The sequence below is a fragment of the Danio rerio genome, chromosome 5 (assembly GCF_052040795.2).
Source record: "Danio rerio strain M-AB ecotype USA chromosome 5, GRCz13ab, whole genome shotgun sequence".
Lineage (NCBI taxonomy): Eukaryota > Metazoa > Chordata > Actinopteri > Cypriniformes > Danionidae > Danio > Danio rerio.
The window spans coordinates 74,412,016-74,427,641 of NC_141025.1; the positions used below are offsets into that span (position 1 = coordinate 74,412,016).

Below are 15,626 nucleotides of genomic sequence, written 5' to 3' on the forward strand. Positions count from 1 at the left end.
AACTGTTATTTTTTACAAATGAATTAATTAATAAAAATACACACATATACATATATACACTACATGAAGAGTCTTGTCATCCATCCAAGTCTTAGAAACAACAAATAATAACTTGACTTTTAGTTGATCATTTAGAATCAGAAGTGGCTTATATGAAAGGCAAAGGCCTCTAGATTACGCCTATTTTACCAAAATAAAATATGATCATGCCTTGATTTTTAATTATTTAATTAGGACAGTAAGGTCTGACTTGGCTCTTAGAATGAATATTGTGTCTGACTCTCATGAGCTCGGAGGACTGCATCCATACATCTCTGCAGTGACTCAAATCACTTATTAATAAAGTCATCTGGAGGCAAAAAAAAAGCGTTCTTGCAAGACTCCCAGAGTTCATCAAGTTTCTTGGGATTCATCTTCAATACCTCCTCCATCATACACTAGACATGCTCAATAATGTTTATGTCTGGTGACTGGGCTGGCCAATCACTGGGCTGGCCAATCCTGGAGCACCTTGACCTTCTTCGCTTTCAGGAACTTTGATGTAGAGGCTAGAGTATAAGGAGCGCTATCCTGCTAAAGAATTTGACTTCTACTGTGGTTTGTAATGTAATGGGCAGCACAAATGTCTTGATAGCTCAGGCTGTAGATGTTGCCATCCACTCTGTAGATCTCTCGAACACCCCTATACTGAATGTAACCCCAAACCATGTTGTTTCCTTCACCAAACTTGACTGATTTCTGTCAGAATCTTGGGTCCATGCGGGTTCCAGTAGGTCTTCTGCAGTATATGTGATGATTGGGATGCAGCTCAACAGACGATTCATCAGAAAAATCCACCTTCGGCCACTTTTCCAAATCATCAACTAGAAGTCAAGTTATTATTTGTTGCTCTTACAGCTGGGATCAATGACAAGAGTTTTGACAGGTAGAGTATAGACACATATACATACAGTCAAGTCCGAAATTATTCATACTTTTATTCAACCAACAAGTTTTTTTTTTTTTTTTTTTTTTTTAACCAGAAATAAAACAGGCTTCTTCCAAAAGAAAATAAGATGATGTACAAGAGGCTTCATTGTGAAAAAAAAATATATATATATATCAGCTATTATTTACATATGAACAAAAAAATTAAGTCAGAATTTTGCCAGGCTCGACTGTATCAACTACATTATTTCCAAGTAAATATCATCTTTTTACTTCAAAGGTTCACATTTAATTGAGTGCGCTACAGATATTATCATAAATCAGCATGCATAGGTGAATCTGTGTCCTACCTAGTATGAGATGCAGTTTGGTTTGCGTCTGAAAGGCATAATGGAGGGTGACCAGGAAGGGGGACTGGCGGATGTGCTCCAATACCTGTCGCTCGGTTCTAGTGTGCTCCGCAGTCTTTGCCTTCTGAACGATGGCTGCTTTCTTTAGCACCTACAGAGGAATCATAAAATCATGCAAAAATGAGACCAAGGTTTTCAGTAAAATTCTCCTTGATTTTTGAGGGATTTCCTAAAGTATAGATTACCAAAAACCTTATCTGCATGTCCTATTAACATTAAGGACCCTATCATACACCCGGCGCAATGGGGCGCAAGACGCGGCGCAATACTTGTTTGGTAGTTTCAGCTTGGCGCAAGAGTTGTTTTGAGGCGTTGCGCTACGCTGTTTAAATAGCAAATGCATTAGCGCTCATATGTGCGCCCATAGGCGTTCTGGTCTAAAAAGGAAGGCGTTCTGAGGCGGACCGCTGGCGCATTGCTATTTTGAGAAACTATAATAGATTTTTCATTAAACCAAAACTAACCCGGTCTAAACTCCAGTGCAGAGTTGCGCCTCGCTTACGCACTGCTTAATACGCACAAGAGAGCAATAGGCAAATATCTTTACATATGAAAAAAATTAAATATTAGGATATATAGGATATAATAAGAATAAATATAGGATATAAATATAAAGGAGTAAAATATTACAAAACATTATTTTGTAGCCTACATAAATATGAAAAATCACTGCTTTTATGTCTTCTTCATCTCGGGAGGCTTTTTCAGTTCATTCATAACAATTAGCTTTTGTATAATGTTATTATTATTAGCAGTATTATTTATTATATCCATATTTATATTTGTTTTATTAAAAACAAGTTTAGATTTGTCCACCTGCAGGTTTTAGAGCATATGGGGCACAGCATGTGTTTTAGGATATAACTCAGGTTTTTAAACACACTTCATTATTATTATTCATTTATTCGTTTGCTGGAAATTAGAACTGAATTTAGAAATAGTTTTGAAACGAAAATTTGCGCTTAACAAACGCAATTAATTATTTATAAACTAATTGATGTCTGTGCGTGAAGGTTTCCCTATCCAAGAGCGAAAGTGAAAGTGATCCAATATCTCTCATTCTCACAGTAGATGCTCTGTTTAACAGTTTTCTGTTAAAAAAAACTGTTAACTGTTAAAAAAAAAGGAATTACCTAATAATTTATATATAATGCAATGCAATTTATTAAATGGCAGTTTAAAAGAGCAAAGTTTTTTTTTTCTGAAAACACTGAAAATCAAGAATGTTATTGTACGGTAGGCATGGGACGATAACTGTTTTAAGATATACCACGGTTTGGAAAAGTCAAGGTTTTAATACCGCCAAACCTTTCTGTAATACCGTCCCTAAGATGTGTAGGATTTTTTATTTACATTTTTTGTTTTGTTTTTTAAAACAGTGTCTCCAGCAGAAAAAAAAATATCTAAAGATGCCGTTTTAAATTGTAAAGAAATCTGTGTTTTTGAAACAAATGAAGACAGCAGAAGTCAATGATTCATTTGAATTATTTAGCCTGACGTGTTTACTGCTCCAGATTATTATAAATCTTTCAAAAAAAGGAATATATTGTGTTCAAAAGGGAAAAAAAGTTTTTGTTTTTTACCCAGACGTTTAAAGAGAATATATTTTAGAGCAGTGAGCACGATATTGTGATATTTTTATGCATGGTTATCATACCATCAGAATCTTACACCGGCCCATGCCTATTGTACAGTGCTCAGCTCTATAGTACACCCCTCTCAAATCTCTCATTTAAAGTCATATTTTTAAAAGGAAGATATACAATATTATATTTGTGCATATACATTAGTTTAGTCAGTACTGAAGCTAAATCTGGAGCTTATCTAAAAAAATAACTTACAATAACGGTCCAAACACTAGTACACCCAAATTTATTTTTTAGAAAAATATGTAATACAAAATAAAAATAAAAAGAGGAATAATCAAGAGAGGCAAAAAAAAAAATTTAATTAAACATTTAGTTGAAATTTTTTAGGTTGTAATTTGTTTTGCAATATTTTGTCTGAATTTAGTTGTATTATCTTTCAATTTCTAAATAGGTTTGGTGACTTAAATATTATTTTAATAAATATATCTGTTTAATAAATCTGTTTTGTTTAAATGCACCAAAATACGTTGCCTATATTCACTGAGAAATGGATACAAATATTCATTTTCAAATTGGGGTATACTCAATTATGCTTAGCACTTTATATCATTGTTTGTTATAACATTCATTTTATATCAGTGTATATTATTGTTTAATTTTTATATCATTGTTTATTATTTCAAGTGTTGGGTAGATTACTTTAAAAGAGTAATTAGAAGAGCCACACAAAATTTGCGGACATTTTTTGCTATTTCTGCAGAGAATTGTATAAAAAAAATTTTTTAAATTCCGGATTTATTTTAGGAGTATCAAAACTAAAAACTTAATTTATAAATAAATAAATAATAATAAATTTTTAACTTTGATTTAATATTTACGAGGCAAATCCAATTAGATCCACCTATTTGGTAAACAAAGCAAGTTTCTTGTATAATATATCTACAAAAAGACAGCAAATCTTAGTTTACAAATTGTATTGTACATAAATCATATAAACATTTTAATGTGACTATTATTATATAACAATAATATTAGTGAAATTAATTTAAAAACTTAATAAATGTAAATTTACACACATTTACACAAGTAAATACATACTGTATGATGATGCAGATTCCGTGTGGGGCTAGTAATTATTTATATTTAATAGTTACTTCTCACAAATGGGACATAATTATGCAATTTATAATTTTACATAATTATATAAGTAACTAATTACCGGGGAAAGTAACTATTGCATGACTTTAAAACAAATCTAATTTGTCGAATGACTATAAAATAAATATAAAACACTAATCTACACTATTTTAATGTTGCTGTGGGACAATGTGAGAGACAACAGCAGCATGTCCTTAACTATATATTTAGATATTATTGTGTTTAATTCTGTCTGAGTAATAAGTGCTTGCAGTGGAGAAAAATTAAGCTCTCTTTGCTTTGACGTCGTGGCTTCGTCTCCTCCTTTGGTAGCAGAGCTCACGTTATCGTCTGCGTAGCTACTAATTATGTGACAACATAACGTGCTTCATTAGATTAGAATTACCTTTCAGCAACGCAGAGAGAAAACGCACTAGAAAAAAATATCATCGTTAGTATAGTCGTTTATTTATAGCGCCTTTATTCCCATCATTAATTATATCAGGGTTTTAGTCAAGCCATTAAGTTTTGGGCCTAATTCAAATTTATAGAGAAAAATTACCTTCATATCATCATTTCATTAAAAAAGTAAGCTTTATTTCATCTAACTATTATTTTATTTCTAGCTACAAAAATGTTGGTAATGGTTTTAGGTTTAGCTGTGACAGCAGAAATGTTAAATTATGTTTCAGTATTTAATTCAATGATGTGTGATGTTTACAAACTGAAGGAGGGACCAAAAAAACTGTGATGATGGACAGCACAAACCTTCATGGCGTAGAGTTTGCCTTTATCATGGCCGCTGATTTTTCGGACCAAAAACACTTTCCCGTAAGCTGATATAGAGAAGAAAAAGCAGAGATGTAGCAAATTTAAAGGTTTAGCTCGACATTTAAACAACACTTGCATTTTTGTGCTCAAAGATAAAACAAACTGACACAATCTTTACACTTCATGAGAACCTGGCTTAATTACAGTTACATTAAGTTGTTGCATACACACAAGTTATTATAAATTACATACTAGGTTATTAAACTAGGGAAAAAAAAAACACATTATGAATCACACCAATATAGGTATAGCAGTGTTTCCTCTAGGATTTTTTCCAGCTGGGGCGGCAGGCCTTTTTTACACAGATCTACCAACTACCTACGGCGTTATTTCAATGGCAAACGTCATGAGCACAGTATTAGAAGTCGAGATCGCATTTATATAATAGCCTACAGCATATGAATTTCCTCTGCTCGTCCACAAAACTTCTTGCAAGCCCCCTCAATTATACGCTGCTCAATCGCAGATCTTCTTGTGCGCTCTCAAATAAACGCTGCTGTTTTAGTGCATTTATGTAACAAGTATTTCTCCAACATTTATTATATTTGCTAGGAATATTTCTGAATGTCTCAAAAAGACCTACAGAGCGGTATTAATGCATCCTGAAGTAAAGTGAAATGGCTATACGTCGTGTTTGCTGGCCTTACACATCACGCACTTGTCAGTCAGCCTGTCAGCACGTAAGCTTAATGGGTTAAACAAATAACGCACAGCCCTACTACGGTTACAGAAATTTGCGCTGTCATAAATCACTGACCTTTTAATACATATTGGTGTGATTCTCACCAGCTATAAAAAAAATTTAAAAAAAAAACACGACTGAATGTTTTGAATGAAAAGCTGTAATGTAGCCGTGGCGGGATCAATTTTGCAGTGGCGCCCCACCCTTGAAGAATAATGTAGCGGAAACCATGTATAGCTCATTCAAAACTGAAAGTTCTATCATCATTTACTCCCCTTCACTAGTCAAAAACATGTTTGAGTTTCTTTCTTGAACACAAACAAGATATTTTGAAGAAAGCTGGAAACCGGTAACCATTATCTTTCATAGTACAACAAATAAATACTATGGAAGTCGATGGTTATCGGTTTACAGTTTTCTTGAAAATATCTTGATTTAGGTTCAAAAGAAAAAACTTATAAAGATTTGGAACCAACTGAGGTGAGTAAATCGTTAGTAAATTTTAATTTTGGGTGAACTACCCCTTTTCATTTGCTAAAAAAAGACAACATCAAAAAATGTATATTAGGTAGTGCTGTGCTACCAAGTGATTAATTTGCGCTAAAAAAAAAAAAAAAAAAAGACAACATCACAAATGTATATTAGGTAGTGCTGCGAAGTGATTAATTTGTGATTAAAATTATTCTTTGTAATTAAAATAAAAGCTTGTATTTACATAATGTATTTTTTTTCTTTTTAAAATATTTCCTAAATGATGTTTAACAGAGCAAGGAAACTTTCACAGTATGTCTGATAATATTTTTTCTTCTGGAGAAAGTCTTATTTGTTTAATTTCGGCTAAAATAACCATTTTAGGGACAAAATTATTAAAAAATTAATTAAAAATTAAACTTTTTTTTCGATTATTTACAAAACAAACCATCATTATACAATAACTTGCCTATTTGCCCTAACCTGCCTAGTTAACCTAATTAACCTAGTGAAGCCTTTAAATGTCACTTTAAGCTGTATAGAAGTGTCTTGAAAAATATCTAGTCAAATATTATTTACTGTCATCATGGCAAAGATAAAATAAATCAGTTATTAGAAATAAGTTATTAAAACTATTATGTTTAGAAATGTGCTGAAAAAAATCTTCTCTGGTTCTCTCAAGGTTTTTTTTCTTCACTCCCATCAGGTGAAGTTTTTTTTCCCTCTCCGCTGTCGCCACTGCCTCGCATGGTTCAGGATTGGTAGAGCTACGCATCGATGAATTTGCTCTTCAGTATTTGAACTCTCAGTAATGATTAAATCACACTGAACTGAGCTAAACTGAACTGAACTGAAACACTAAAAACTGAACTACACTGTTCCAGTTACTATGACCATTTATGTGAAGCTGCTATGACACAATCTACATTGTAAAAGCGCTATACAAATAAAGCTGAATTGAATTGAATTAAACAGAAATTGGGAAATTAAAAAAATAAACAGGGCTAATAATTCAGGGGGGCTAATAATTCTGACTTCAACTGTACATATGAACACAAAACCAAAATGCTGACATATATTTATATATCATTAGTATTAGAAATAAATATTAAAGTTATAAATATAAGTGAACATTTTTTACATGTATGCGTTTGTGTGTATTAGGGCTGCACAATATAAAGTTTCTGCATCGATATCACAATGTGTGTCTGCAATAGTCACACTGCAGGATATGCGATGTTGAGTCAGGTTCATAGTTGATCAACAATTGAGAATATATGAGATGTGTGAAGTCATTGCAAAGTATAACCATAACAGAGTGAAACTTTATCATTTGCAGGTGTTAGAAAGGTTTTTAAAGAGATTTAAAAGCATTCAGGGATAATAAAATAAAACATTTGTAACTTTGATGAAGAATACTTTTACTGAATTATTAATACAATGCAGACCATACAGTGTTATTTTACACTTCAATTTTCAATTTCTGTACCCGAATACTGTTTGACTCCCCAGAAAAACCATAAGGCACAGTTTTACTTTTTTTTTTTTGCTCTGTTGTAATTATTCTTGCTTAAAAATGTGTTTATTATTTTGTTATACATTATTCACACCCTTACAAAATCAACCCAATCAATATAAATAATGTTGTTTTCTCGAAATTAGAGCTAATTAAGCCATGCGAAATTGTATTCATATCGTAACATATCACAATGTCTGATTTTTCCAATATCGTACAGTCCTAATATCACAGTACGCACAGTACACACATATATCTTAATTGACAGCATTAATATTAAGCCTGATGTCTCTATTGGCCAATTTATTGAATTAATTCAGTCGTTGATTGAATGACTAGAATGCATATGGCTGGAAAATCATAGAAATATGCTCTCATTCGTATACTATATATTTTGCCGTGCCTCCCTGATGTATAAACATCTTCTCGTTTATAATAACCTTATGGCAATGACTAGTATGATAACTTTCATTCAAACCTTGTGTCAAAAGATAAACATTTCCAGTGACCTTCACAAGAAGGACAAACCAGTTTGATCCAGAAACCCACATGTAGGAACACAGAGTTCAATTCTCACCTCCTGTGCCAAGCACTTTGAGAAGTTCAAAGTTCTCCATGCCAACTTTCTCAGTGTATCCTGTGAGGTTTGCTGGAAATGGACAAACAATAAACGTTCACAATAAATCATACTTCGAGCAAAAATGTTAACTCTCCTATACACACACTTAGAGCAGCACTATATTCAATACGCTTAAAGGGACAGTTCACCCAAAACTGAAAATGTACTCATTATTTACTCTCCCTCAAGTGGTTCCAAACGAGATGAGATGCTTTCTTCTGTTAAACACAAAAGAAGATATTTTGAAGAATGCTGAACACCTGTCACCATTGGCAAAACAAATACTACGGAAGTCAATGGTTACAGGTTTCCAGCATTCTTCAAAATATCTTCTTTTGTGTTCCACAGCGGAAAGTACATCTTAAAGTTAAAGTCGAGTACATGATGACAGATTTTCATTTTTGTGTAAACTATCCCTTAAAACAGTGGTCCCTAACCACCGGGCCATGGAACAATTGTTCCCGGGCCACATAAGAAATCATAAATTATTTCTGTAGAAAATATTCCCCCCCGCGACTCGGTTTCTTCCACTCACCCCCGCCATCTCACGTGAAATGGACTATGCCAAAATCCACCAGGGAGCGGGAAGAACGATGGCTAGAATATAGCTCAGTGGTGGTTGTTGATAGTTTAAAGTTATAAAACCGGTATTATAGAGTCCAAATCAGCAGAGCATTTAAGGATTGTGCATATAACGTTATGTGTGCGTGCATCGCTAAGTAAGTACACGAAATCATTCCAATATGTATCTATTTGGAGCTTCACATAATCATACTCATTAGGGCTGTAACATGCCAATGCATACATTTAATTCGGCTATACGGTTGTATTATTGTTAAAATGTTCGTCAGTTGAGATGTTTGGCACAGATGTTATGTATGTGATGCATATAAACCTTGATTGAAACATAATCAGACCGCGATAGTGCAACTAGAGCATGCACCGAGTTGTTCATGATTAACCTGGATGCATGAGCGCAGCAGCTGTGTTCATGTGATGACCCCCCCACCACCACCGGTCCGCTGTAAAATTGAGAAACGTTGACCAGTCCGCGGTGATAAAAAGGTTGGGGTCCACTGCCTTAAAATATAGCAGTTATACGGTGCATGCAGAAGCAACAATATCAGCATTTAAAAAGGTAACTAACAAGTGATACTTTGGTAACATCTAGCGACCAGGTTTGGATGTTAACTGCCCTGTTGACATTACTTCTAAAGCATTTAAAACCTTTAGGCGGGGATGTCAAACTCAATTCCTAGAGGGCCGCAGCCATGCACAGTTTAGTTCCAACCCTAATTAAACACACCTGATCAAACTAATTGAGTCATTCAGGCTTGTTTGAAACCGACCAGTAAGTGTGTTGAAGCAGGGTTGGAACTAAACTGTGCAGGGCTGCGGCCCTCCAGGAATTGAGTTTGACATCCCTGCCTTAAAGGGATAGTTCACTCAGTATGAAAGAGTACTTACAGTTTATTAAACCTAAAGCGGTTTCTTTCTTCTGTTGACCACAATAGAAGAAACATTTAAAGAACTTTGGAAACCATTGGTTTACATAGTAGGAAAGAAAGCCAACATTCTTCAAAAAATATTCGTTTGTTTTCAACAGAAAAAGAAACATAAGCACGTTTTCAACATTTGAGGCAAGACTAAATTTCATTTTCAAGTGAACTATCCCTTTAACATTAATTTCAACACTTACTAATAATTAGTTTTTAATTAAGGCACACTGAAATAAAATATTACATAACAGTTTACCAAATATTAACAAAAATTAATAAACTTTTAAAGAAAAAAAAAGAAGTTAGATAATATGTTAATGTTAACAAATAATTCAATAAAACTGATGGTATGGTGTTTCTCCTTATGTCTGATAACTTATGATATGACTAAAAGAAAAACAGACTTTTAATATTTTAAGTTAAATAAAATAAACAAATGAATGAAGCTTAAAATGCACTGAAATAATCAACTCAAATAACAAATCATCTATCATGACATTTAAAGACACTGGAAGTAAAAAAACTATGTAGGATTAAAACATTAAGAAAAAGAGACAACACGGTGTGGAGAAATATAATCAGACTGATGCTATTAATTAAACATTATAAACAGAATTAACTATTTTTATGGTATTCATTAAATAAAAACCATTAACAGACCACCACATTTAAAAAAACAACAACAATATTTTAAAGCAAAGCAATGCAGATTTGCATGCTATTCTTTAGTGATTCTTTACTGCAAACGTCACATCCATGACGCTGGAATTGCTCTTATATGATTTCCCTACTTAGAAATAGCAAAGAATACTTTTCTGAAATTACATTAAGGAGAAATTCTGAATGTGTGAATATAACACAAACTTAATTAGAAAATAGACCTAATGAGCTATTTTAATGGTATTCATTCAATAAAAACTTTGATACCATCACCACATTTTTTTTTTTAAAAAACATTAATAACAAATATTTTATTTTCACACGAATGCAAATTTCACATCAGTCACATCCATAACGAAGCTTTTCCCTCATGAAGGCAAGATAATAAATCAATTCAATCATGTTTGTTCAATTGTGAGTAAACTCTTATCCTTTTGATTAGCATTATTTTGGGGGTTGTGCCGTTTAATTCACACAATTTCTACAAAGTCTGTTGTATGCTGTAAATCTGAATACTTTTTTCAGTCACATTCATAACGTATGCTTATTTTCCTCATTTAAAGTATAAAACATGTTTGCAGATTGTTACCACCACCAATACACCCCCACAATATTCTTAAATAAAATTGAAGAAATAACAGATTCAAACACAGAACATTACACAGAATAATATTTGCTCACACAATGACTCTGTGATACAGTGGTAAACATTTGCATGCTATTCTTTAGAAATTGAGGTATAGTTGTTTTAAATTCACACTTTAGTTAAGTAACAACTTGTTGACATGCTCTCTGTATTGTTTACCATGATACTTTAAATTTTCGGTCTGAAGTGTGACTTAAAATCAACATTAACACTTTATTTGACTGTTGAACTTCAATAATTATTGGCTGCTAGTATGATTTAACTACTTATAAATAGCAAAGAATAGTTTTTCTGAAATTACACTATTAAGATGAATAACTGAATGTGGGACTATAAAACAAACTTTACCTCAATTCTTTAGAGTATCTTTAGTGGTATTTAAATAAGGTAATGACCAAATGGTAATGACACATCAAAACATATCATTACCAACACTTTGAAAAAATAAATCTCTCTCTCTCTCACACACACACACACACACACACAACAGGTTATTCTGAAGATTGATGATGAAGTCACCTACCATTAGTGATCTCGTGTTTTACGGTGCAAACTTTGCGGCGGGTTTCTCGATCGGAGTCTTCGCCACTACTACCACTACTGTCCCCTGACATGATGTCTGATTTCTAGAGTATTTGATCAGGAAAGAGATTTTGACAGCCTGCTCTTGTAACCCACAAACATCTATGTTACCTACAGAAAACGTCGGACTTCTGTGATAAAGCGAAACTTTGCTTTATGACAGGGAGGATGACATGTTTTTGTTTTTGTTATTATTTCAGCTCACAAATCCCTTTGACATCCTGCTGTGAACACTAATCTTCGCGCACGACCTAAATATTAATCCCCACTTTTGATAGGCGCGCGCGCACAGCCATACACTTTCAAAACAAGGCGACGACACGCGAAATAATCAACACACGAACTTGCTGTTAATTGATATTAATGTGGGCCATAAACGGCTGTTATTTCCGTATTTCCAACTTCGACACAACTGTGGCGAGCTCGTCTGCGGCTGCAGTGAAGATCGCAGTTCTTCGTGTGCGAGTTTTCACATTGTAGCTGATCTTGTTATCGCTGAAATAACCTGAAACACACTTTCAAATAAAGCGATATTTGCTGCGCTAACGAGCTATACCCTGATAGCGTACGTGCTAACTATCAACCATGACAGATTAACGTACGTTAAATGTCCTTAACAGCGGATTCGCTCAAGCTAATCTGTCGTGTTTCAGTCCATTGCTCTGTGTTTCCGATTGTAGTTATGTCTAACTCGGATTAAATTATGGGTTTGTTGTGGAAATGAAATTAACTGTAAGACAAATGCCTAGGAGAAAGTGTAGTAAGGATCATTTCAGCTACGGAAGCCGACGCTATATGATTCGCGAATCCGTTGTGTTTATGAACCGGTTCTTTTTGTTGATTCGCGCGAGTTGACTCGCTTCTTAAATCACTCAAATTGATCATTTGGAGTTTTGTTTACAAAATGTGTCGAGCGGAATTCAAAACATAAAAGTGATTGTTTTTATGTGGCTATGCTTACATCATTAAAAGCTCTATGTAAAAGCTACGACTCAAATGTTTTATGAGCTAGTTCATTCAACCGAACTGCTCGAACGAACCGATTCTCTAAAGTGATTCTGACTTTCCTACGGTAAGTCGAAGTGCCGCTATTGGGATCGGTTTCAGACGTGTGGTTGGCTGGGTTGGTTCTCTGTGTAGGTGGCGAAACAGAAAAGCTGCTGCAATCCAACTTGCCAACTCCCTGGCTAAAGGACAGGACAGCCTCTCCCTCTAACGACAACAGGGCTTTATCTTGCACTCCCTTTTTTGGATTGCAAGCTGTATTTACATGTGTAATTCAACTCATGAACGGTCCATTTTGACCTGTTATCATTGCAGTTTTGATTAAGCATGTTTGCTGAGAGAGATAATATAGTAATTTTTTATAAAAAGGTGTGTTTGATTTTTTTATTATACGTTTGTTTACCAGTTGGCATCATGAGGTAAGTTGACAGAGGGAGCCTACTTATAAAGCTTAGCAGATTTAATAAGCTAATAAAAACATGAAAAAACGGTAACACTTTACAATAACAGTACATGAATAATGATGTATTAATATGTACACTAAACATTATTATGAATTAATGATGAGTTAAGGTATGCACTAATCAAGAATTAACTTTAACTACAACATGAGTCATATGAGTTCATGTGTAAATAACAACTACTTTAATTACTTGTTAGTACATGTTGTTAATTGATGTATTAGTTAACATTTAAGCTTAAGCTAAATGTAACCAACATGAACTCATGAGCTGTTAATGTATAGTTATGTTATGACTTTACTTGGAGGGGCACATCATCATTAACCCACTCGTGAACTTCTTATGCATGTCCAACTAGTGCGTTTACACTGAATAACAATAGAAAAGTGTTCTGTCAACATGAACTGGAGTTCAGGAATTCATAATAAACTAATGTTTAGTTTACATATTAATACATCATTATTCATGTACTGTTATTGTAAAGTGTTACCTAAAAACATATATTTAAAATATAGTTTTAATTTTGATAGGTTTGAAGTTTCCTCTATTGTGACATGCACCATGAAATGGTGTTTAAGTGTTAAATACTAGCAATCCTGTTGTTATTAAACCCTTCAATCTCTCTGAAATTACATATGAAGTCACAGCTTTACTGTATTATTAGGTACGCCTTTCTAGTATCGTGTTGGACCACTGAAAAGACTACTGTCTGGTCTTTTATAGGTGTTAAAAACATTTCTTATGGCTTTTTTGGTCCATATTCATTGTGATTTATCACCTGCACATCCAGAGATGCTCTGTTGGTCATAAAGAGACAACACGGAAACAGCCTTATACATTCACCAGCCGCTTCATTAAGTAAAGAGAAAATTTTATTAACATTTATTAGGTAGAGAGAAAACATCTATTCTTTGCACACTTTGGGCCCATTAGTACCAATTGAGCATCATGTCAATTCCTCAGCCTACCTGAGCATTGTTGCAGACCATGTCCATCCTTTTATGACCACATACTGCACTCTGATGAAGGAAAACCCAGGAATTTACCAAGTTTGTGATGAAGATGAGGTTGTATCTTCATGCTAAATACATTTGAGGATTGAAATAAAATTTAGCTGCTTTATTTTAGAGGTTTTAGTGAACATTTACGACCCTGAAAGACTTCTAACAGGAGGGTTACACTGTGAATGACAGTATCTATATAATTTAGGCTGCTAAAAGTATAATTGACAACATGGAGCGCTTGACATGAATGCATAAATTCATCTTCCCTCTTCTATGAACACACTGTGTAATCGGATTGGGTGAGAGTGAGTGCTTGTGCAGCAGTTTGTGTATTAGCAGATTAGTACAGGTTAAAGGATAAAGGACGCAGACACGCTGGGCTTTTACTGTATATGCTGCCATCAATCATCATCCTGCATTATCCTGAACCTGTCTCTGACAGCCAGCTATTTATATGTTTGCCTGGCTGTTTGTTCTGTTCACCTGTATGCTGATGTTCAAGATTGAAATAAAAAGAAATAAAAGACAGATGCATGGGGGAATACTGTATATACAGCATTAATTAGTACAGCCCCTTTTCAATATTAATATTTTCATTCATTCCTTAGCGAATGTAGCCAATATATGTTGGTGCATTAAAACAACACTGTTAAATCTAACAGTTATATCAATTAAAACAAGAGTTTGGTCATCTTAACATCTTTAGGAATAGAAAACAATTAAAGTAAAATAAGTTATTGCTGAAAAAAAATGTAATGTAATGTAAATTTAATATTTTTAGTTTCACTTGATTTTTTTTCTGTTTATTAACATTTTATTTTATATTTTTCCCCAACATATTAATTTGGGTGTATAGCTTTTTTGAAAAAGTATATATATATATATATATATATATATATATATATATATATATATATATATATATATATATGTATAGTTTTGGCTATACATATATATGCAACAATATTGCAAATTTATAAAATTGCAGCATTTTGTTATTCTGCGATATACACTCAGCGGCCACTTTATTAGGTACACCTGTCCAACTGCTCATTAACACAAATTTTTAATCAGCCAATCACATAGTAGCAACTCAATGCCTTTAGGCACATAGACACGGTCAAGACGGACGATCTGCTGCAGTTTAAACCGAGCATCAAAATAGGGGAGAAAGGTGATTTAAGTGACTTCAAATGTGGCATGGTTGGTGGTGCCAGATGGGTTAGTCTGAGTATTTCAGAAACAGCCGATTTACTGGGATTTTCATGCACAGCCAACTCTGGCGTTTACAGAGAATGGTCTGAAAAAGAGAAAATGTCCAGCGAGCGGCAGTTCTGTGGGCGAAAATGCTGGTGGGGTAATGGTGTGGGGGATATATCCTTGGCACACTTTGGGCCCATTAGTACCAATTGAGCATCGTGTCAACGCCATAGCCTATCTGAGTATTGTTGCTGACCATATCCATTCAGTGTACCCATTTTCTGATGGCTACTTCCAGCAGGATAACACGCCATGTCATAAAGCAAGAATCATCTCAGACTGGTTTCTTGAACATGATTATGAGTTCACTGTACTCAAATGGCCTCC

At 33.9% G+C, this 15,626-nt stretch overlaps 1 protein-coding gene across 3 annotated transcripts in view; it reads right to left on the minus strand.

Moving 5' to 3' along the window:
• The window catches only part of rps6ka4 (ribosomal protein S6 kinase A4), a 46,269-nt gene extending 33,913 nt beyond the window's left edge, over positions 1 to 12,356 (minus strand). For 2 of the 3 annotated variants that reach the window (XR_015490370.1, XM_087252277.1), the window contains exons 1-4: positions 11,511 to 12,356; positions 8,141 to 8,212; positions 4,832 to 4,899; positions 1,278 to 1,428 (exon numbers count right to left, since the gene is read on the minus strand). Coding sequence is in view for 2 of the 3 variants with exons in the window: in XM_087252277.1 (XP_087108403.1) it covers positions 1,278 to 1,428; positions 4,832 to 4,899; positions 8,141 to 8,212; positions 11,511 to 11,601 (382 nt within the window). In the remaining variant the exon portion in view is untranslated. 3 annotated transcript variants of the gene reach the window in all.
• Between the last annotated feature and the right edge of the window lie 3,270 nt (positions 12,357 to 15,626).